The following is a 21,968-nucleotide window of genomic DNA, read 5'->3' as shown; positions in this document are numbered from 1 at the left end:
CTTATTATAGGCCTACACCTGCTTAAAAATAAATAAATAGAACAACATACTACAATTTGAACTAAAATAAACAACAAAATCAAAATATTAACAAAAATTATAATAGTATATCCAGAGCTGGGTAGATTACTTACAAATTGTAATCCGTTGCTGATTTCAGATTCATGACAAAAATTGTAGTCAGTAACGTAATCCATTACATTACACGTTTTAGGTAATATAATCAGATTACTTTTAGATTACTTTTGACTTTACTCGTTTATCACATTGATTTAAAAGTATAATCTTGTACCATAATGATGTAAAAATACAAAGAGTGAGAAAATATATTCCTTTCATTGTAATTAACAACATGAAGTGCATTAAACATTATATTACATCAAGGTTTCCCAAACTGGGGCTCGTAAAGGAACTGCAGTGGTTTGTGAGTTTAATGAAAGGCAAAAATGTAATGAAATCATTAAAATGTCAAATTGAAATAAATCATTTTAAAAATAACAATCAAAATAATTCACTTACTAAAAAAGAAGAAATATTTTATGTTTCTGCTGAGTGATAATTCAAATAAAAATGAATGTGTTCATCAGTAGTTCTTTCAATATTGAAAACACACCTGGAATGATTTTTGTAAATCCATTGGTCAAATGCTGTGTCGTCACCTGACTAATGACTGATCTCTGGGTGAATCTCCACAAAACTGGACTTTCTGAGTGTATATAAGCGGCAGACTATTTTAGAAAGGAAAATTTAAAAGATAAAAAAGAGGATTTAGAGATGAATAATTTATTGCTATTGTGTGAATAATATGTAGTCATGTAATCAATAAAAAAGTAACTGTAGTCTGATTACGAGTATTTAAAAATGTAACTTTAATTACAAGTACTTCATTTTTGGAATCTGATTACGTAATCCAGATTACATGTAATCAGTTACTACCAGCTCTGAGTATATCAACACTGGTCTGAATCATGATCTATAATAGAGAGCTATATATAGATCAGTGGTCTGAATACTTTCTGAAGGGATTCACAAAAACACCCATATGGTACATTAGCTATCTGCATTATGATATTTTAGATCTTTTATGGTGTTATAGTGTCAATACTATCTGATTTTCTTCTGATAAAAGTAATGACATTTTAACTCAGAAGAAATGCATTAAGCATTATAATGCTCCAAACACTGGTAGTATATCAGCTCACTAACCAGTTGAATTAATAACATAATAAAAAAAGGCTGTAGCAGAGGATGGTTTCGATCCATCGACCTCTGGGTTATGGGCCCAGCACGCTTCCGCTGCGCCACTCTGCTGCCGCACGCGCTCACACGAGAACTCCGCTCTTATCCTCGCAAAGCGACTGAGCGCTCTCTGCTGCTGCATGTCTCGTGTCGTTTATGTTCTTTAATCGCAGCACTGTACACAGTGTTTACTTTAAACACAGCTTTTGATCATTTTAAAGCTGAAAAAATAATGACAATAATAACATAATAAATACTGTTAACATGAACTGTAGACTTTACAATAGAAATCATTTTTTCGTTCTAGGCTAACTTTAGAGACTTTAATGACAACGTTTCAGTAGGTTTAATATTTTTGGAGATTTTAAAAGACTGATTCAATGGTTACGTAATCACGTGTCCCCGAGGACGCTCCGTAGCGTGCGTCGCGATGACGTCACCGCGAAACTGAAAGCAGCACGGCAGCGCTGTGATGGAGATGAGCCGAAGCTTACCTCTGGACTGTCTGATCAGTGTTTTCTCGCTGCTTCAGGATGAAGATTTAACCAGATCATCCACAGTCTGTAAGGTAAGGGTTCGTGAAGAAGCTTGAATAGCGCAGATCTGATGCGGATGAAGCACGTGAGGATTTGTTATGATTGCTCAGTCAGTCTGGCCTCTCTCTGCCTGCGTCCTAAACTCTATGTGATGTTAGTCATTTTCAATACTATTTAGGGCAGATAGGGTGGATAGTATGCACATCTCTCTCTAACGGTACATATATAAAATCACATCGCTTTACACATAAAAAACAACAACAACTGGGTAGTGACTGGAAGTTATTAGTGATGCAAAGGTTATAATACAGGCCTATATCATATATATATATATATATGCTGCTGCTGGATGAAGAAAAAACGATGCCTGATTATTGGAATATTGACACTGACAAACATGCCATTTGCAGTGCAGTACATTTACATATATAAATATATTATAATTGTTTATGAATATATACAGCCTTGATGAGCATAAGAAAACATTACAAATCTTACTGATCCCAAACTTTTGAACGGCAGTGTTTTTAATTCTGTCTTATGCCCATCGAGGCTGTATCTATTTGATAAACAAGAACACTGTAATTTTGTGAAATATTATTGCATTAGTTTTGCATATATTTTAATATATTTTGAAATATAATTTATGCATGTGATGTAAAGCTGAATTTTCAGTGTCTTTACTCCAGTCTTCAGTGTCACATGATCCTTCAGAAATCATAATAATATGCTGATTTATTATCAATGTTGGAAACCTTTGTGCTGCTTCGTATATTTTTGGGACATTTGATACTTTTTTTTCAGTATTCTTTGATAAATAAAAAGTTAAAAAGAACCGTGTTACAGTATTTTGTATTACAACATACACTACTATTCAAAAGTTTGGGGTCAGTAAATATTTTCTTTCCTCCTTTTTTTTATTGCAGTTAATACTTTTATTCAGCAAGGATGTGTTAAATGGATAAAAAGTGATAGTAAAGACTTAGAAAAGATTGCTATTTTGAATAAATGCTGTTCTTTTTTAAATTTTGATTCATCAAACAATTAAAGAAAAAAGTATCACAGGTTCCAAAAATATTAATCAGCACAACAGTTTCAACACTGATAATAAATCAGCGTATTATTATGATTTCTGAAGATCATGTGACACTGAAGACTGGAGTAATGATGCTGAAAATACAGCGCTGCGTCACAGAAATAAATGATATTTTAAAGTATATTAAAATAGGAAACCAATATTTTAAATTGCAATAACATTTCACAATATTACAGTTTTTTTCAGTATTTTTGACCAGATTGAAGAGCATAAGAGACTCCATTAAAAAACACTAAGAATCTTACTGATCCCAAACTTTTTCACGAGCTGTCAGACTTCTGACCCCTCTACAATATACATGAAAATACACTTTTTGTTTAGGAATGGTATCATGCTGCAGAGACGCCGTGGTTGTGGAGGTACGTCACCAGAGATAATTATCTGTACAGGCAAAATGCATTTATCTCTTTACACCATTTTGTTCTGATGAGACACTTAAGAACAAATCCTTGTGTAGGAGAATGTGTCTGCAGAGATGGAGCTTCTGCAATGTTTCCCAGCTTCTCTCGGACACGGGAACACACTCGTGGAAGGCGTATTACCTGCGCCGCTCTCACCTGGAGATGAAGATGAAAACAGGCAGGTCATGTGCGGACTACACCTGCAAAAGCCTCCGAGGCCATAAAGGCAAGGGACCTCATCCTCGAGAGCTCAGCAAACACACACACCGCGTTCTGATCATATTTATTTCCAAACAACGTTAACTGCAAAAGAATTAAGAAATAATTGTATTGTGTCTTTTCTTTTATTGCATTAGTTTTGAATATTTCTCATAGGGATTGAATAATGTTCGGACTTTTCAGTCTGAGTTAAATCTCATTTTATCTGTAAAAGATAATAATTCTGCACACCTCAATATAAAAAGTGTTTCACGGACAATTATATATCACTTGTAAATGATTAAATACAAAATTAATAGTAGTTATTAAGATTAATGTGGTTTTGGAATTGGTCAAATGTGCTTGATTAAAAAAAAAATGATCAGAATATCAACGTGCCTAATAATGATGCACGCACTGTAGCTGTAAACGCTGGTATAAATATCAGATTCTGCTGATTTGGTGTTGATGAGTGTTTCTGTGCTTGCGCAGGCAGGGTTGTTGGCTTTGCATACCTGGTTGGAAACGACGGCTGCTCAGATGTTTGGAAGCAGACTCCAGTGGTCTGCAGTGCATCTACAGACGGCACAGTCAAAGCATGGGACATTCACAAGGTACCACAGGCTTTCTTCTGCGTGTGGCAGAGACCTCATAAAAGTATCTCAAGAGAGGCCTGTCTCAGACATATTTCACCCCGAAATCATAGGAAAGCTTCCTCATGTCATTTGATATTCCATGCAGGGTGTTAATGTATGGTCAAGCCCTGCTCAGAGCCCCATGCAGGACATCACAGTTGATGCGGGGCAGTCTGTTGTTGTCACTTCTGATGCCACGGGAGCAATCAAAACCTGGAAGGGTGCGACTGGGGAGGAGGTGGCCTGCTTCCAGTCTGGATTCTCTAAGACCACACTGCTGTCATTCAACAACAAAGACCGCTCTTTCCTCATGGTACACGATCCTGTACACTAACACTCAACAGCTTTTGAACAGTAAGATTCTCTTCTGCTCACCTGCATTTATTTGATCCAAAATACGGCAAAAGCAGTAATAATGTGAAATATTTAAATGCTTTCTATTTGAATATATTTTAAACTGTAATTTATTTCTGTGACGCAGCGCTGTATTTTCAGCATCAGTCTTCAGTGTCACATGATCCTTCAGAAATCATAATAATATGCTGATTTGCTGCTCAAGAAACATTTCTCTTATTATTATTATCAATATTTAAAACAGTCGAGTACATGTTTTTCAGGATTCTTTGATGAATAGAAAGATCCAAAAATCAGCGTTTATCTGAAATAAAAGCATTTGTAACATTATACACTATACCATTCAAAACCTTGGAGTCAATATTTTTTGTAGAAATTAATACTTTTATTTAGCAAGCATGCTTTAAATTGAGCAAAAGTGATGATAAAGACATTTATAATGTTACAAAAGATAAATGCTGTTCTTCTGAACTTTCTATTCATCAAAGAAACCCCCCAAAAATCTACTCAGCTGTTTTCAACATAATAATAATAATATTAATAAATGTTTGTTGAGCAGCAAATCAGAATGTTAGAATGATTTCTGAAGGATCATGTGACACTGAAGACTGGAAAATATAGCTTTGTAATCACGGGGATAAATTACATTTTAAAATATATTCAAATAGAAAGCAGTTATTTTAAAAAGTAAAAATATTTCAGTTTTACTGATTTTGCTGTACTTTGGATCAAATAAATGCAGGTTTGGTGAACAGAAGAGACTTCTTTGAAAACATTAAAAGTCTTGCTGTTCAGAAAGGTTTGACTGGTAACAGTCTTCTTTGCTCAGTGTGACGTCAGTGAATGTGTAGTGTGTGCTGCAGGCGGAACTGTTCTAGGGTCTCTGGTGGTCTTGACTTGCCCTGCGCTGTCTGAAGTCTCGAGGCACGTGGTGTGCGACTCCTTCAGTTTAAACCTCCTCCGCTCATCGCCAGATAAAAAATGGGTTCTCGCTGCCTCCAAAGAAAATTTTGACTTGAGTCCAAAGGTAAGGCAAATGCTCCCAAAACTGATTTCAGTCTATTTTATTGTTGGAGTAGATGTGAAACAGCACAGCAGTAGGCAGTTCAGGAAATAAAACATGTATATTTAATTACTTCGTCATTAGTTTGTAAAATGTAATGTTATTTTTATTTGATTTCGCAGTCATTTGCAGTGCTGTGCAGTTAATAGCCACTTTAAAACGTGTGACGTTTAATTTTGTATCATTCAAGAAATAGTTTGTTTCAAATCACATGTTTTACTGTAGTGCGAGAGCTCATTTGTTTGGTTCAAGGGTTAAAACTGTATGTCTGTGGAGAAAATGAATGGTAAAAATACTATGCTGGAATATTATGAACAGTCTGTAAACAGTTATTACTGCTGTGCTCTCTTGAACGCTGCGTTTTTGTAGGTTAGCATCACTCTGATTCCCTCGACAAAAACACAATATGATTTTACCATTGGCTTTTTGATTTCTGCAGAAAAATAAGCTCTGTAACCAAAAAAAAATAAATTGTTTTGTTCATCACAATGATCTTCACAAATAAACACAACTTTTATGAATTTTGAAGCCTAAATACAGTTGCCATAATTAAAGAGATATAAACAAGTAGACTATAAACTATATAAAAACAAATATAGACTATGAACAAACTACACCATGGTCACATGACTTTAACATCACCATCATTAAGCTTTGACAGCTCTTTCAGTCTTTATTTATTAAAATAAAAAAATGTTCCTGAAAGTTTGAATGATTTGCAGGAGCATGATTTTAAACACGTTGAGGCTGTGAAAGTGAGTAGATGAGTTTACCTGTACGGTGTGATGATGTTTAACCCTTGTGCGTCAATTAAAAACAGTTACACATAGGTTCATAGAGGACAAAAATGTCCATGTCCAAAAACTGTCTTAAAAATTTGAAGCTTGGGAGTACAGACTTAAGTTGAAGTTAAAAAAAGCTGTAAAAAATTTAAACCAAAAAAAATGTATAGAAGTTTAAGTTCATGAAAATGATTTATGAGCAATGTTTTATATAAAGTGTATATTTTATAAAACATGTTGAACACAAAAATTGCTAGAAAATCAAAGCCATAAATCTAAAGTTGTGTTCCAAATTTGAGGTTGATATCTCAAAAAATGAGCTTTTAGTAAGATTTTACACAGCGCTGGGATTTGTGATTCGCAGTACAGTATAATTTCTCTCTCTTAAACATTACAGGTGCACACACACAAACACACACATTTGTTTATGACACAAATACAAACCACACTCTGACATCCATACCATCCACACCCACACAATTATAGCTGCATAATTTATCCAACGGGCTCCATAATACAGCAAAAGCAGAAAACATGTGAGTATTTGCTTTATAGGCCAAACCTGAGAAAATGGCACCATTTTAATTTTGAAGCCTTGCCAACAGATTGAAAGCCTATTAACAAAGACTGCATCATTTTTTAACATAGTTAAATGGCCCTGGGATTAAAAATTGCAGTTTTAATGGGTTTCAATGAGGACATTTTTGTCCTTAAGGTCCTGAGAGGAACTATTTTTTTGTACCTAGTGTAAAATAGATTTATTAAAGGAAATGAGGGTGAAATATTAAAATTCCAATAAAAATACACACCTGTGCCAAAATTTATGCAGTTGGCAATAACACAGGCAAAATGATAAAAATAAAAAAACTGAAAAGGACAAAAATGTCCATAAGGTCGCACAAGGGTTAATATCTCTGACAACCTGTGTACTTCTATTTAGCCGCTTGTTAGCAAAACACATTTTTGAAACAAGTAAAAGCTTTGAAAAAAAAACACACAAAGGGTTATTACTGATGAATTTTATGCTGTAGAATAAATCGTGAAAATGGGTTGAAATTCATTCAAAAAACCCACTGAGTTCAGGTCAAATTGCCAAAATACTAACTCATCTCTGGGCCTACAATAATTTGTCATCTGTGCATCACATTATTCATAACTATAGCATCACAGACATCTGATTTTAAATGTGTTTTGGTTGATTTTGAACTGAATGTCATCTGGTGTGTTTGTGGAGGTTTTCTGCAGTGAGAGTGTGTGTTTCCCTGCTGAAGATGAGGACAGTCAGAGTCTGAGTCTGCCAGTCGCTGGCTGTTGTGCCGCCGTGTTTCTCCCGTCTCAACCCGCTCGGCTCGCACTCATCCATTCTGACAGCCGCTTCAACAACAAAACACTCTCAGTCTTTGACCTGGCCATGAAGGAATCCAAATACAAAAAGGAAATACAAGGTTGGCCTCAAAAATGTATTGCTACCTTAAGTCATAAGTAGCACCGGTATATTTGTAGCAATAGCCAACAAAATGGGTCAAAATTATCAATTTATTTTTAATCATTAGGATATTAAGTAAAGATCATGTTCCATGAAGATATTTTGTAAATTTCTTACCGTAAATATATCAAAACTTAATTTTTGATTAGTAATATGCATTGCTAAAGAACTTCATTTGGACAACTTTAAAGGTGATTTTCTCAATATTTAGATTTTTTTGCACCCTCAGATTCCAGATTTTCAAATAGTTGTATCTCAGCCAAAAATTGTCCGATATTATCGATGGAAAGCTTATTTATTCGGCTTTTAGATGATGTATAAATCTCAATTTCAAAAACTTGACCCTTATGACTGGTTTTGTGGTCCAGGGTCACATTTTTGTACCCATCTACAAATGACAAATCTATTACGAACGGTGCAATAATCTGATACAGTATGTCATGCCTTCTCGTTTTAGCTCAGCAAGTCGCCTCTTTTCAGGTGGCGCTAAGCCATCGTTCAGACATCATTCTCGAGGCGAGAGGGAGCAGCACTCTTCTAGTTACAGACGGAAACCATCTGAAGGTCTACACATTTAAAGGAGAACTCATTGCTAGTTTTGAAGACCATTCACAGCCAATCACTGCTCTTTGTGTGGTAAGCTGATCGACCATTCAATATCAAAACTCTCCCGGTGAATGGTTTCACTTCTAAAGATGCTTTGTGCTGATCTCGCAGGACAGTTTTCGGGTGGTGACAGCCTCTCGTGACCTGTCTCTCAGAATACTGACCTGGAGAAATGATCCAGAGCATGGGCTTACACTCGAGAGCCAGTATCAATTGCTCGGAGGCTCCTTAACAAGATCCAGGTACAGCGTTATCGCCCATACTCTCAGTTCTTTTATTTTCATGGTGCATTTTTACATGCACAATGTTTTGACATGTAAATTGACCCTTTTTATATATATTTCCAGGGGATTCACCAGCGTTGCCTGTGATCATTCGAGTATTGTGGCCTCTGTGGAGTCAGTGGATGGGAACGATGTTCTGAAGGCTTATACCTTTGATTTCTGACCTAAAACCACCAGACGTATTCAGATCTTTTGTACTTACTGACCAGATCCATGTATAGCATGATAGTGCCAAAGATGCTCTTACATTGATGAGTCAATCATTGAAAACAGTAAGAACTAATATTTTTCACAGAGGTAGGATTGTTTGCAAAAAATAATATAACTATAACTTTTCTTCCTTGCAATAAAGCCAATCTCAGTTAGCCTTCACATCTTTATGCAAATGTAAAATGAAGATTTAATTTCTAGTGTGCAATCTATTTATTTTATTACAAATAACTGTACAAACATGGTACAAAAATTAGAGGTTTCAGTTGCAATGCTGTCAAGTATTAGCACTATGGCACGTAATATACAGTGTATGGTATTTCTTTTACATCAAACAATTTACCATGTAAAACACATTTTCTAACTTCTAAAAATGGAACAATAATAATTCAGTCTATCTGTGGGATACATCACATGCTGGATTCTTCATCTACACCGAGACCTGAGGAACGACCAAAGAAACTGCAGCAGCAGATGTGTAGAGCTAGTCTTAGATGTTGGACAAAGATGTAAATAAACTCATTCTCTTTGAAGTTAACTGTAGTTTAGTGATTGTTGCATGTGTTAGACCTCAAACTCGTTCATGGCAGCCAACCTCAAACGATGCAGAACAAGCTTCAAGACCCCTTTCATGGTTTTGTGGACGCTCTTCTCACCGTCTGTGTTTTTCATCTAAAGAGAGCATCATGGTAATTAAAAGTATTCATTTAACCATTTCAGGACATCTCAGAATGACACAGTACCTTTGTGAAAGCTTTAGTCGCTCGCTCCAGAAAAGCACTCTCGATTTCCTCAGGTGTTGTCAATAAATGAGCGAAACAGTCCAGAATGCACATCACCATTTCTCTTGAAGCCTGAAGATGGTAATAAGTATAGATTCACATCATGGAACAATATTAAAATGAACTCATGAAATGTCTTTGTTACACTTTAGATAACTTAGTATGGTTTAGTATTACTAACAAAGTATAAAAGAACAGATTTGATATTTAAGTCTTACCCTATCTAGGCAATTGAGCACAGTTTGGGGGTCCTGATGGGTTTCTTTTAGTGTGTGAACATCATGAGTTGAGATGATTGGCTCTTTGAGCTGCTCCAGCCAAGACCACATGATTCCAGACAGAATAAATGGGTCTTTTTCCAAACACAGTCGCTCCCACGCACCTTGGCGATTAAGATCTGCCTGTGAGAAGAATGAACAAATGTACTAATCTTACACTCAGAAAGCTTAGGTCAGCTTTTCTATATGATGTGAAGAGACTGTTGTTTAGCCCGAGAAGACAACAACTAGGTCCATCATGCAGAGCTTCTGTCTTTAGTAGGCAGACTAAAACTTTGCATCGCAGTCCTTTCAATGACTTTAACATGTAGAGATGCCAACAGTAGACCACATAAACCCCTGACCTGTTGGTTCACCAACTAGATTAAGCATTATAATCAGAATCAGAAAGAGCTTTTATTGCCAAGTATGCTTGCGCATACAAGGAATTTGTTTTAGTGTCATAAGCTTCCAGTTCACAGAGACAACAACGACACACAGACAAAAAAAATAAGATGAGAATTAAAAATACACATATGTAAATATAAATAAACAAAAAAAAAGAAAAATAATTTGAAACAGGAGTGGGGGAGAGGGGGATTGCTGGAGGTGTTAACAGTTGTGTAGAGAGATGGTCAGGACGGGTGTGGGGGGTTTCAAATTTACAATAAAATTCATTCAGGTCTTCAGCAGTTGTTGATTCACCTCAGTGCTGGGGATGGTGTCCTGTACTTGGTGATGGCTTTCAGACCATTCCACACTGAAGCGGAGTCATAGGAAGTGAACTGATCTTTCAGCTTTTTAGCGTAGGTCCTTTTAGCCACTCTAATCTCCTTATTCAGTGTGTTCCTGGCCTGATTGTACAAGACTCTGTCCCCATTTCTGTAGGCGTCCTCTTTGGCCTGACGAAGGTGTCTGAGTTTTGCTGTAAACCATGGCTTATCATTGTTGAATGTTACATAAGTCCTGGTGGGAATGCATATATCCTCGCAGTAACTGATATATGAAGTTACAGTCTCTGTGAGCTCGTCCAGATCGGTGGCAGCAGCTTCAAAAACACTCCAATCAGTAAAGTCGAGACAGGCTTGTAAAACCCGCTTTGTCTCGTTGGTCCATCTCTTTACAGTCTTTACCACAGGTTTAGCAGATTTAACTTTCTGCCTGTAGGTCGGTATAAGATGAACCAGGCAGTGATCAGAGAGCTGCCCGTGGAACAGAGTGGTATGAATTCTTTATTGTGGTGTTACAGTGATCCAATATATTACTTTCTCTGGTGGGACATGTAACATGCTGTCTGTATTTTGGTAGTTCACGTGAGTGATTTGCTTGATTAAAGTCCCCAAGAAAGATTAAGACAGAGTCTGGGTTTTGTTGTTCTGTGTCTGTGATCAGATCAGCCAGTTTCTGTAAAGCTGAGCTCACGTGCGCTTGCGGAGGAACGTAAACAATCACGAGAATGAACGAGTGGAACTCCCGTTGCGGATAGAACGGCTTACAGTTAATGAAGAGCGCTTCTAGATTGGAACAGCACATCTTCTTTAACACTGTTATACCTGTACACCACCTCTCATTGATGTAGAAGCATGTCCCGCTGCCGCGCGATTGCCCTGTTGATTCTGCGTCGCGATCTGCTCTGATCAGCTGAAAGCCCGGCAGATGAAGCGCGCTGTCTGGAATGGCGTTGTTCAGCCAGGTTTCCGTGAAACATAGAGCAGCAGAGTTTGAGAAATCCTTATATGTCCGGCAGAGCAGAAGGAGTTTGTCCGTTTTGTTGGGTAGAGAGCAGAGATTCGCCAGATGGATGCTAGGCAATGCCGTTCTAAGTCCGCGCTGTCTGAGCTTCACGAGCGCGCCGGCTCGCTTCCCACGTCCTGAAGCGTCTGAACAGCGCCGCAACTCCGCCGACTACTATGTCCAGCAAAACATCCGAATAATCGAGAACTGGTAGGAGATTTTGTAATGTGTTCTGCCGAATGTTCAGCAGTTCTTCTCTGGTAAAACTGATCGTGTTTGAGAAACAAAAAACAGAAAAAACTAACAAAAACAACTGGATAGCGAAGCACCATGGCTGCCATGAGTGGCGCCATCTTGATTCATATTTAACATATATAACACGTTAAATGCCACTATCAGTTGAGCATTTTCTAAGTTCACATGTTCATGTAATCTTTAATGAAGAGGAGGTTTGGCTTGTGGTCTGTCTGGATTGGTCAGATTAAATAAACATGTTCCTCCCGAACTTTTATTTGAACCTAATTCAGTCATGCAACCTCTCTAAAATGGTGAAGAGACAGTGGCAACTTCATCTCCTGAAGAACAGTGGAAATAGACTGCAGTCTTATCTGAGACCATACACCAAAACCTAGATTCATGCTATAGATTCTTTTTACACTGTTAAAATATCAGGATTTTCTGCTATTTATACTAATTGCAAATAGTGGCAATTATATCTGCACCTCAGTATTGTAGTACATTATAAAACAGTATGCAATAATAACGTATTGAGTGTAAATTATAATTTTAATTTAAATTATTAAATGGATGCCACTTTATCAAGGACAATATAAACTACCCCTACCCTAACACTACCTGCTACTTTATTTTCAACTTTTTGATTATTTCCTTAATTTTTATTGAAAATAAATGCCTTTCCGATGTGATATGAGATTTCAAAAGGTAGAAAGAAAAAAAAAAGGGCAAAAGGCAGATTCGGACCGGTGTCGATCAAGTCAATAATGACTACGGCACGCGTGTTATCATCTACGCCACTGGAGCTAATGGTAGAGCGATCATCTGTTGTATTTTTGACGAGCCCCAATCACACCTTGATGGGTGGAGTTAATGTAAATAGCCTCTGCCAACAAGGTGGTCCATTTGCATTTAGTGTAAATAGACACTCTGTGAAGTAAATTGGGGAGCAGTTCCCTCTAAAATGGAGCAGGTATTCCAAAAACAATGCACCAATGATAGACACTCACGTCTGGAGACGTGGGAGATCTGAAGCTGCTAAAGACACCTCTGCTCCTCAAACACACTCTAGACCAGGGATGGACAACTTCAGTCCTGGAGGGCCACTGTCCTGCAGTGTTTAGGTCTGTCCCTAATCAAACACACCTGCCTGTTATTTCCAAGCAGTTGGGTTGGGCTTTTCAGATGTGTTTGATTAAGGGCAGTTGTGGCCTAATGGTTTGAGTTTTGGACTTGTAACCTGAGGGACACAGGTTCGATTCTCAGTACCAAAAGGAACTGTAGGTGGGAAGAGTGAATGAACATTGCTCCCTTCCACCCTCAAACCCATGACTAATAGCGCTCGGCTTGGTTTGCTTTTCCACTGCAGTTTAGTACCGCTTCAAAGTGGGTGGGATAGAGACTGATCGTTATAGTTGTGCTGCCACATGATTTACTGACCATGATACAGCCATTGCATTTTTTAAGTTGTGTGGTTGTGGTTGGTTAAAGCAAGTCGTTTAAACAAGACATGCAAACAAATGACACTGCAGTGGCTGTTGCCGAATATTTAAATCTAGCGGTGTCGCAAATCCAATGACGCTGGTAGTGACTATTCTCTCTGACCAATCAGTGATCTGCAGAGTTTACAAGTCACATTTTAGCACCAGTACGGCTCACTTGGAACCTCAACCAAGGTGGTACTAAAAAAGTACAAGGTACTGTACGCAATGGAAAACCCCCCAAAAGTGAGCCATACAGTGCAGTCCTTGGTACACCTAACCTCCAGTAGACAGCAAAAATGGCGTGGTGTGTTTGCACTTGGGATAAATGCAGAGCACAAATTCCAAGTATGGGTTACCGTACTAGGCTACACGTCACGTCACTCTTAGGGATTGAAGTAAACCCTGAAGGACTGTGGCCCTCCAGGACCAGAGCTGCCAATCCCTGCTTTAACTTAAAAGGATTAGTTCACTTCCAGAATAAAAATGTCCTGATAATTTACTCACCCAAGATGTTCATGTCTTTCTTTCTTCAGTCGAAAAGAAATTAAGGTTTTAGATTTTTTTGAAGTTTTTTTTGAAGTTTTTTTTTTGAAGAACTCAAGGTTTCAATTAGGGATGTGCGCTACGACTAATTTTGCTGTCCTTTAAACGGAAGTTTTGTATCCGACTAGTCGACTAGTCTAAAAGCTAGAAACCCCCCAAAAAATGGCAAAAGAAAAAAAAACTGTGGGTGTATAACAGCCTACACTTGAAATACTTAATCTTTGCATCGCACTGTCAAATCCCTCATTGAAATCTGCTAAAAATAGGTCACGATTATGCCTTATGCTTGCCTCACTTTATCATCATTTAATTTTAGGCGGTCATTAAACAGAAAATAAGGAAGAGCATACGCTCAACATAAACCAGTGCGTAGCTTATTTATTCAGATCAGCTGGAGCAATGCAGAAATGGAAATAGACTGACAGAATTCTTCATTTTCATATAACGTTAGCCAACATATTAAAACAAGTCAAAAACAATAGGAAAGTTTATCAAGGAATAGCATTAAAACGGCTTTTAAAAATGTACTTCATGTTGGCTATATTGTCTAAAAACAAAACAATGCTGGTTTTACTTACTCAGACCATGCGCATTTGTTCAGTGAATTTAACATGTTAACCTGATCTGGCGAAAGACGGGACTAGAGGCGATTCTGCTCTTGAAAAAAAAAACGCGTTCGGCAGGAACTGAAGTTACAGGCACGCAGAGAGATAACTACAAGCAAGCAGACAGTTTCGAAAAGAGCCTGGAAATCCCGCACCAGCACCGAAGTGGGTCTTCGAGGAACAGACGGCGCGGATGGGATCGCGGACCCAGCGGCGGGTTGTAGTGTATGACATTATTAACATTTGCTGGCTGTGGCTAGCCTCCAAACTAAGGCATAAGTGCCTGTATTGAATATGATTACGCATCGCTCCAGTAGAGTTACTGTAAGCCAATTTGACATTACACAGTTTACACAAAACTTCTCCGTTTCCTTCTAATTCAAGATAATCCCACACCTTACTGGTTCTTCACTGGTCATTTCGAGCTCGCCGCAGCTGACATGAAGAAAAGGCTCGCGAGGTCTGAGGTAAAAGTGTAGTTTCCGCCCAGATACGCTTTTAAAAATATTTATATTTTTAAATATTTTGATATTTATTATTTTTCAAAAGTTTTATTTTAGCTTGTTGTTAAAATGTTTTAAATGTAACGTTAATATTATGGTAATTTTCTCTCTCTAGTGTAATCGACTATTGATTTCAGTGTCGACTAGCAGGAGCTGTACCGTTTAGTCGACTAGACCCGCACATCCCTAGTTTCAATGCAGCTTCAAAGGGCTCTACACGAAACCAGCCGCGGAATAAGGGTCTTATCTAGCCAAACGGTCATTTTCTTTAAAAAAAAAAAATAAAAATAGAAATGTATATACTTTTTAACCACTAACGCTCATCTTGCACAAGCTCTGAGATGCTAGTCCATGACTTCGCATTACATAATCAGGTTGGAAAGGACACGCCATCTGATTTTCTCCTCCTACTTTAAAATCATCCTGCATCCTTGTTTTACCTTTTGTTTGTTTTTTGTCAAGGGCATTTGATTTAGTTTTTGCACGTTCGCATTATAAACACTGGGTTGGTATTTCTGCCTACATCACACGTGACCTTTCCAACGTGATTTTAAGCAATGTGTGAGGTCAACTAGTGTAAGAGGAGCATTTGTGGTTAAAAGTATATAAATGTTTATTTATTTATTTATTTTTTTAGAAAATGACCAATCGTTAGATAAGACCCTTATTCCTCGTCTGGGATCGTGTAGAGCCCTTTGAAGCTGCACTGAAACTGCAGTTTGGACTTTCAAGTCGTTGGCCACCACTGAAGTCCACTATATGGAGAAAAATCCTGGAATGTTTTCCTCAAAACCATCATTTCTTTTTGACTGAAGAAAGAAAGACATGGACATCTTGGATGACATGGGGGTGAGTAAATTATCAGGACATTTTTATTCTGGAAGGGAACTAATCCTTTAATCCTTAAAAAAAAAAAAAAAAATTTAATTTTTATTTAATTAAATTTTTTTTTAATGGAGAATTTGACAAATTGAAAAATGACATGATGCATTATGTACAAAAAAATTAACAGACAACACCAACAACAAAAATGAATATACCAAAACCAAAGATAGATATAAGAATAAACATTGAATTTAATACTTTAATTAAACACTTTCTTAGTAAATCAGTACATGTACCTACCTGCCAAGTAGACAGCTTCTGAATCTGCTCCTTCTCTCCATCCTTCTCGAGGTCTACTGCAAGGGACTGAGCCACCAGGAGGTAACGCGACTCCAGAGACAACTCGGACTGGATAGTGATGAAGGGCACCTCTGAATGCTCTTTTTCATTGTGTTGAGCCTTGTCAGGGTCAGTACTTTGCTTACAGTCTCTCGTCCAGTAGGACAATATTCTAGTGATGCTCGTGGTGCTTTTCTGATCTGAAACTCCTAGAGATTGGCTTCGCTGCAGGACAGACTGCCTCCTGTTTTTGAGCAGCGGGGATCCTTCAGTCTGGTCCATAAGTGTTTTCAGCTCCCATATATTGCTGGTTGAGCTGTAGACGGGATTGTCCTTACAAGCCCCCAGAGAAGGTGTGACGTAGGTCTGGGAAACACAGCTGAAAGCTCCCAGCTGATTGCCAAAGGCAGTTGAGTGGATGCTGGCTAAAACGCCTAGAGGGTTATCCGGGAGGTTTAAAGACTCTGCTAACCTCTGGAGGTCAGACTCGCTGTAGCTGAGGCTCTTACGGACATAGTAAAGAGGTTGTGTTTTGTCTCTATTGGCTCTGGGTAGACCTGGAAGACGTGGCCCGATCCCATTTCCTAAAATCTCTCTGTTTAACTGATACGTTGAATTCTCATTAAAAGGTTTCTCTACCAAAGGTGTGACGTCAGGAACCTCGACAACGTCCTCCTCGATAACCTGACGATTCTCTGCGATGTCCAGTAGGAGTCTGCAGATGAGAGGGACAAGCTTTGGCACGTATCTCAACTTCCGAGCCTCGTATCCGTGTAGTATATGTTTCTGGCGGATCAAGTATTGTGAAAGAGTAACGGGCGGCGCGCTAGGCTCGGCGTTAGCAAACACGTTCCTTAGCGGAACCAGGAACTGAGCAAACTGCCTGACGCACTGGAGCTGTCCTCTAGTCTGGATCGAGTTTGGTCGTTTGCTTCGAACCAACAGAATGGCTTGGTCTGCTGTCATCTGTGTGGTGAACAACAAGAAACAGGCCAGCAACACACCTATGACAACAACGCATAAAAAGAGTCAGTATCCAGCTAGGGTACATATCGTAATGTTGCAATTTGGTTGCACACATTTAAGTGTAGGTCAAGTGTAGGTTTTTTTTGGTCTTTATTTGAGAGGACAGTCAGGGAGAGACAGGGATCAGGAAAGCATTCCTGTAGTTTGAACAGTAGAGTATGGCGCTAGCATGCCAGGGTCATGGGTTTGATTCCCATAGAATGTATGAATTGAAAAAATAAATGTTTTCATGCAATAAAAGCATCTGCTAAATGCATATATGTAAATGAAAGGACCACATGCTGGGGCTTGAACTCGAGTCACCTGGAGTGCTGTCCATAATGCTATAGCTCAAAACCAACCCTGACATCTTTAAATAAAAAAAAGTTTTTAGAAGCTTGTGCTCACTGCATGGATAGTGCTTACGCAAATGCTTTTAAAGGGGTCATGAACTGCCTTTGTTTTTTTATTTTGTACTGTTCTCTGAGGTCCCCTTATAATGTTATACGATACGATCAGATGTACTTATCAAGATTTTTACATAAAAAACACCCACTGCTATGATTGGCTAAAAGTTGTGTATGTTTGACAGTCTATATCCTTCACCGATGAACGCTGCTGTGATTTAGGTTAAAAACGCATAAATAACTCAATACATATCTAATGATCTGTTTAACAGACAAAGCAATAGTGACCACAATAAAAACAGTTACTCACACTTCTGTTGCGACATTACTGTCGGATCCAATATGGTCGCAAATCATCGTCTTTTAGTTTCAATCTTTCTGAAAATCCCGCGTCGAATTGTGCCTTGTTAGAAAATGAATTCACGGTAAAATGAAGTGAACAAAGGACAGAGTTCTTACTGATGCGGTCTGGATCTTCATTAAAAATATAAAAAATAAAGTTAATCCACTCTTTCCTAATGTTGGGATCAGAAGGAAGGCAATACAAAGACACAGCTTGGAACTGAACAGCGTCTTGTTGTCTTCAGAGAATCTTTATCGTTTGGTTTCTGCGTAGACCTATGCGTTCGCCTCTCTCGTAAACACTACATGCACGAATCGGTGGGCGGGGCTAAACAGGGAGTAATGTAGAATTGGTGGGTGGGGCTAAACAGGGAGTGATGTAGAAGCAGGTGTTGATCTTCTGCGGAGGCGGAGCTTATCCACACTATTACATCATAGAGTAGAACATTCCACAAGCTGTTGTTTTGGCAGACTGCCTTCAATATAAGCTGTTTTTAGACTGACGAGAAAGTTTTGAGTTCTGAAACTTACAGGATGTTTTTATAGTACAATGATCTCTTATATGTCAAAAGATCAAGGGAATTTTGGTTTCTCAGTTCATGACCCCTTTAACTAAAGCGACTTACGGCAGCATTATTACCCAGAAAATCCCTCTGGTGTAACCTAGGGTTAAGTGTGCTGCTTGAGGACACAATAATATTAGACCATGGCTGCTTGTAAGGATCAAACCGGCAACCTATAAATCAGGTATGTTTATTAAATTATAAATATATTTTAACATATAAAACAGAACTGTACCTGTTCTGCCGAGCCCTGCATGACAATGAACAGCCATCTTGCCTTCTTGGATGGCAAAAGACATGACTTTCACCATATCCAAGATGGATGTGAGAGACGCCACACCATAGTCATTCCATCTAAAGTTGTAGAAATATACTAAAATAGAGCAACAAGAGTACCTTTACAATCTGAAAACATAAGAACAACTACAGCTACTGTTTTTACTCAATGTGTCAAGAAGATTCTTTACATTACACAGGGAAAAAACATATTGAAAATTAGGCAGAATCAGACAATGTACAAAAAGAAAGCATTACTCACTGCCAGCCTGCATGAATGTCTCCGGTCGGTAGGTGAAGCCGCTCTCGGGATCCAGCGGGTTTCCACAGCTGGCATGCTCGCCGGGGCACTGGAGGTTAATAACTGTCTTCAAACCACATCTTAACATGACGAAACAGCAGATTATAAAAGTGTACCAAATGCATACTACAGAACCGGTTTTATTTTTACAATCATCAGTTTTACCTCAAAAACTGGTCTATTATGTCAAATTTTTCAATGATTTCAGTGGAAGGGCGGGCCATGGCCAGCAGATTGTCAGTGATCCTAAAAAGAAAAAGAGGAACCATGAGTTGGACTAATCCATTTATACATGCTGTTACTGCATACAACTTGAATTTACTGTAGTCAAATCTTAAAAGTTAACATTTTAACATGGGATGGTAAAATCGAGTAAAAGCAAGCCTTTGATGATCGGTTGACTTTCTGAGGAGGAAACATTTTGGGGGAAAGAAACTCATTATTTTTGGAACTCTGTTTGGCATGAAGAAAAATGTGCTGGGAGATCACAACATACAGAGAAGCTTCGGTTCACAAGACTGCCAGAGGCTTAACCTTATTTGTGACCCTGGAGCACAAAACCAGTCATAAGTAGCACGGGTATATTTGTAGAAATAGCCAACAATACATTGTATGGGTCAAAATTATCGATTTTTCTTGTATGGCAAAAAAAATTAGGATATTAAAGATAGTAAAGATCATGTTCTATGAAGATATTTTGTAAATTTCCTACCGTAAATATATTAAAACTTCATTTTTGATTAGTAATATGCATTGTTAAGAACTTCATTTGGACAACTTTAAAGGCGATTTTCTCAATATTTAGATTTTTTTGCACCCTCAGACTCCAGATTTACAAATAGTTGTATCTCAGCCAAATATTGTCATAACAAACCATACATCAATGGAAAGCTTATTTATTTATTTATCAATTTTTGAAAAATTGACTCTTACAACTGGTTTTGTGGTCCAGGGTCACATTTGGTAAAGGCCATGTTTAAGTAAGCAGGTGTAAGTGCATGGCGTGTACCAGGACGAGTAGATTCCTCTGATGGCCTGATCGTCTTCACTCCAGTGGGAAGGATCCTCGTACTTGCAGGCCGGTCCACCACACCCCATGGAGCACTGCATATGGCAGGGGATCACGTAACACAGCGCCTCTCGAACCATTGTGTATTTGGCTCTGGGAACCCTGGAACCCGTCACTTTAAGAATCAAACAGACATGATCTACTTAGAAACTCAGGAGAGTCTGATCACTCTCAAACTGTCTGAAGAGTCTCCTCGGGTGAGCAAAACCATTCGCCAACTGATGAGTTCTGCAATATAGATGTCAAATAGACAAGTAGACATAGGATATCTTTGTTGTTTTACTGATTACATTAGGAACTCTAAATGTCTTTAAAATGTAAAAGGCAAGAGGACAAAGTCAAACATAGTTGAACATCGTTCTGATGATTATTACACCATTTTATTCACAAGGTGGCTGTAAGTTTTTGCCATTCCTTACCAAAGTCCATGATACTCCCTCCTCCATGGCAATATCTGTTTGGGCACAGAATAAATCAATTAGCAGCACAGATGTCAAAGATTCAGTAAGATTTATTTTAAGTTGTTGCTTATACTCAATTACAGCTAAAACAATAAGCTGACTTTTCAGCTTCATTACTCCAGCAAAAGACCCTTCAGAAATCACAATTTGCTGATTTGATTTCTGATTTTGATTTTTATCAATGTAATTATCAAAAACAGCGTGCTGCTTATTTTTTTGTGATGAGTACAAGTACAGTTTCTGATGTAAAAATAATATATAAATTGTTAATTAACACTATTACCTTAAATTTTTTTAAATAAAAAATACAATCATTTGTGCTACTAAAAATAACCCCTCAAAAATTAAACATCTGGATGCAATACAGTAACTACATTATGGAATAGCAGCGCCTTTAACTCTCACAATGCAAAAAACAAACAAACAGGTTTCATTCTTTATGCAAAATTTTGTTTTGGTTTGGTTTTGTTTTTGGTGTGAAATGTAAAATGTTCCAGCCATCCAAAGCTTCTCAAATCAAGCATCAAATGCATTTTTAATTAATTCACCATTATTTCATCTGTACACATTGGATTTGCTGTTCAATGATATAGAGAATGAGTTGTGATTATTACTCACCCAAAAACTGCTAGAGAAAATCAACTTCACTTTCTCTTCGATCCATCGAATCCACAGCTGAATTGACACTCGCTCGTTGTAAGAATCAAAAGCAAATGACACTATATCATTTATTTGATCTTCCTTTAAGATGCACAATCTTCTTCACAGTGCAGTGCTTACAGACCCATTCAGATTGGCTTTATGTCCTGCAAGCGTCCGAGTTAATTCTGCTTTTCTGTGCTCACATCAAGCCGAAGAGTGAATAAAGCAGCTATTTCAGACTCGCTCAAGATTTACCACCTAATCCACTTACTCCTGAAATAGCCCATTTCTCTGACCACTGACCTCAGGTGGACAGCCCCATCACTCAGAGCTGCATTCTAGTTATGCATTTCACTGTTTTAATCCAGAGAAAAAAAGCCAGCTTTCTCATTCTTTATTTTTAAACTTTGGCTTGTCAGCAAAAGTGTAATTTTCTTTTTTTTTCTTCAAAAATTGGACTACTTAAAGACATATTCAGCAATCCCTTTTTTTTTTTTGGTTTATGGCTGTAAATTCAACCCACCAAAAAGCCAGTAAATGAAATTGACAATGAGGTGAGGCTCTCAAAGCTTTGCAAACTGATGGACTTACAGCCAATCTGATTAAAGGAGAGTCTCCTAAGTAGGAAGTTAACAAACCGCTGACGCACTGCTGCTCCATCACTCCATCAGCACCAGTCAAACTGACACTGTCCTTATGACACATA

The 21,968-nt window shown here is 38.0% G+C and overlaps 2 protein-coding genes and 1 non-coding gene across 3 annotated transcripts; 1 reads left to right on the top strand and 2 right to left on the bottom strand.

Annotated features, from left to right (window-relative positions):
- Nucleotides 1-1,239: 1,239 nt before the first annotated feature.
- Nucleotides 1,240-1,311, bottom strand: trnam-cau (transfer RNA methionine (anticodon CAU)). The gene has a single exon. It is a non-coding gene; the product is annotated as a tRNA-Met (tRNA).
- Nucleotides 1,312-1,649: 338 nt separating this feature from the next.
- fbxw12 (F-box and WD repeat domain containing 12) lies at nucleotides 1,650-9,428 on the top strand. Its single transcript, XM_058763462.1, has 10 exons — nucleotides 1,650-1,807; nucleotides 3,193-3,230; nucleotides 3,329-3,498; nucleotides 3,963-4,084; nucleotides 4,212-4,418; nucleotides 5,289-5,486; nucleotides 7,539-7,749; nucleotides 8,248-8,426; nucleotides 8,508-8,638; nucleotides 8,744-9,428. The coding sequence occupies exons 1-10, from the start codon at nucleotides 1,712-1,714 to the stop codon at nucleotides 8,841-8,843; spliced, it is 1,452 nt and encodes a 483-aa protein (XP_058619445.1). The 5' UTR covers nucleotides 1,650-1,711; the 3' UTR covers nucleotides 8,844-9,428.
- ptpdc1b (protein tyrosine phosphatase domain containing 1b) lies at nucleotides 9,428-21,876 on the bottom strand. The gene is made up of 10 exons (XM_058763461.1): nucleotides 21,239-21,876; nucleotides 20,579-20,613; nucleotides 20,100-20,274; nucleotides 19,256-19,336; nucleotides 19,052-19,170; nucleotides 18,749-18,886; nucleotides 16,158-17,200; nucleotides 9,891-10,073; nucleotides 9,634-9,744; nucleotides 9,428-9,562 (listed from the first exon to the last, which is right to left on the bottom strand). The coding sequence occupies exons 2-10, from the start codon at nucleotides 20,586-20,588 to the stop codon at nucleotides 9,455-9,457; spliced, it is 1,968 nt and encodes a 655-aa protein (XP_058619444.1). The 5' UTR covers nucleotides 20,589-20,613; nucleotides 21,239-21,876; the 3' UTR covers nucleotides 9,428-9,454.
- Between the last annotated feature and the right edge of the window lie 92 nt (nucleotides 21,877-21,968).

The sequence above is a fragment of the Onychostoma macrolepis genome, chromosome 23, assembly GCF_012432095.1.
Source record: "Onychostoma macrolepis isolate SWU-2019 chromosome 23, ASM1243209v1, whole genome shotgun sequence".
Classification (NCBI taxonomy): domain Eukaryota; kingdom Metazoa; phylum Chordata; class Actinopteri; order Cypriniformes; family Cyprinidae; genus Onychostoma; species Onychostoma macrolepis.
Note: the sequence above shows the minus strand (reverse complement) of the source record. Positions and strands in the feature narration are given on the sequence as shown.

Coding starts and splice junctions, on each gene's coding strand:
- ptpdc1b (XM_058763461.1), bottom strand. Junction 17,201..18,748: donor TGCAGGGCTCGGCAGAACAG/GTACAGTTCTGT, acceptor TTGTTGTCATAG/GTGTGTTGCTGGCCTGTTTC. Junction 9,563..9,633: donor CGACTAAAGCTTTCACAAAG/GTACTGTGTCAT, acceptor TGCTCTCTTTAG/ATGAAAAACACAGACGGTGA.
- fbxw12 (XM_058763462.1), top strand. CDS start 1,712: ATGGAGATGAGCCGAAGCTTACCTCTGGACTGTCTGATCAGTGTTTTC. Junction 1,808..3,192: donor GATCATCCACAGTCTGTAAG/GTAAGGGTTCGT, acceptor CTTTTTGTTTAG/GAATGGTATCATGCTGCAGA. Junction 7,750..8,247: donor ATACAAAAAGGAAATACAAG/GTTGGCCTCAAA, acceptor TTCTCGTTTTAG/CTCAGCAAGTCGCCTCTTTT.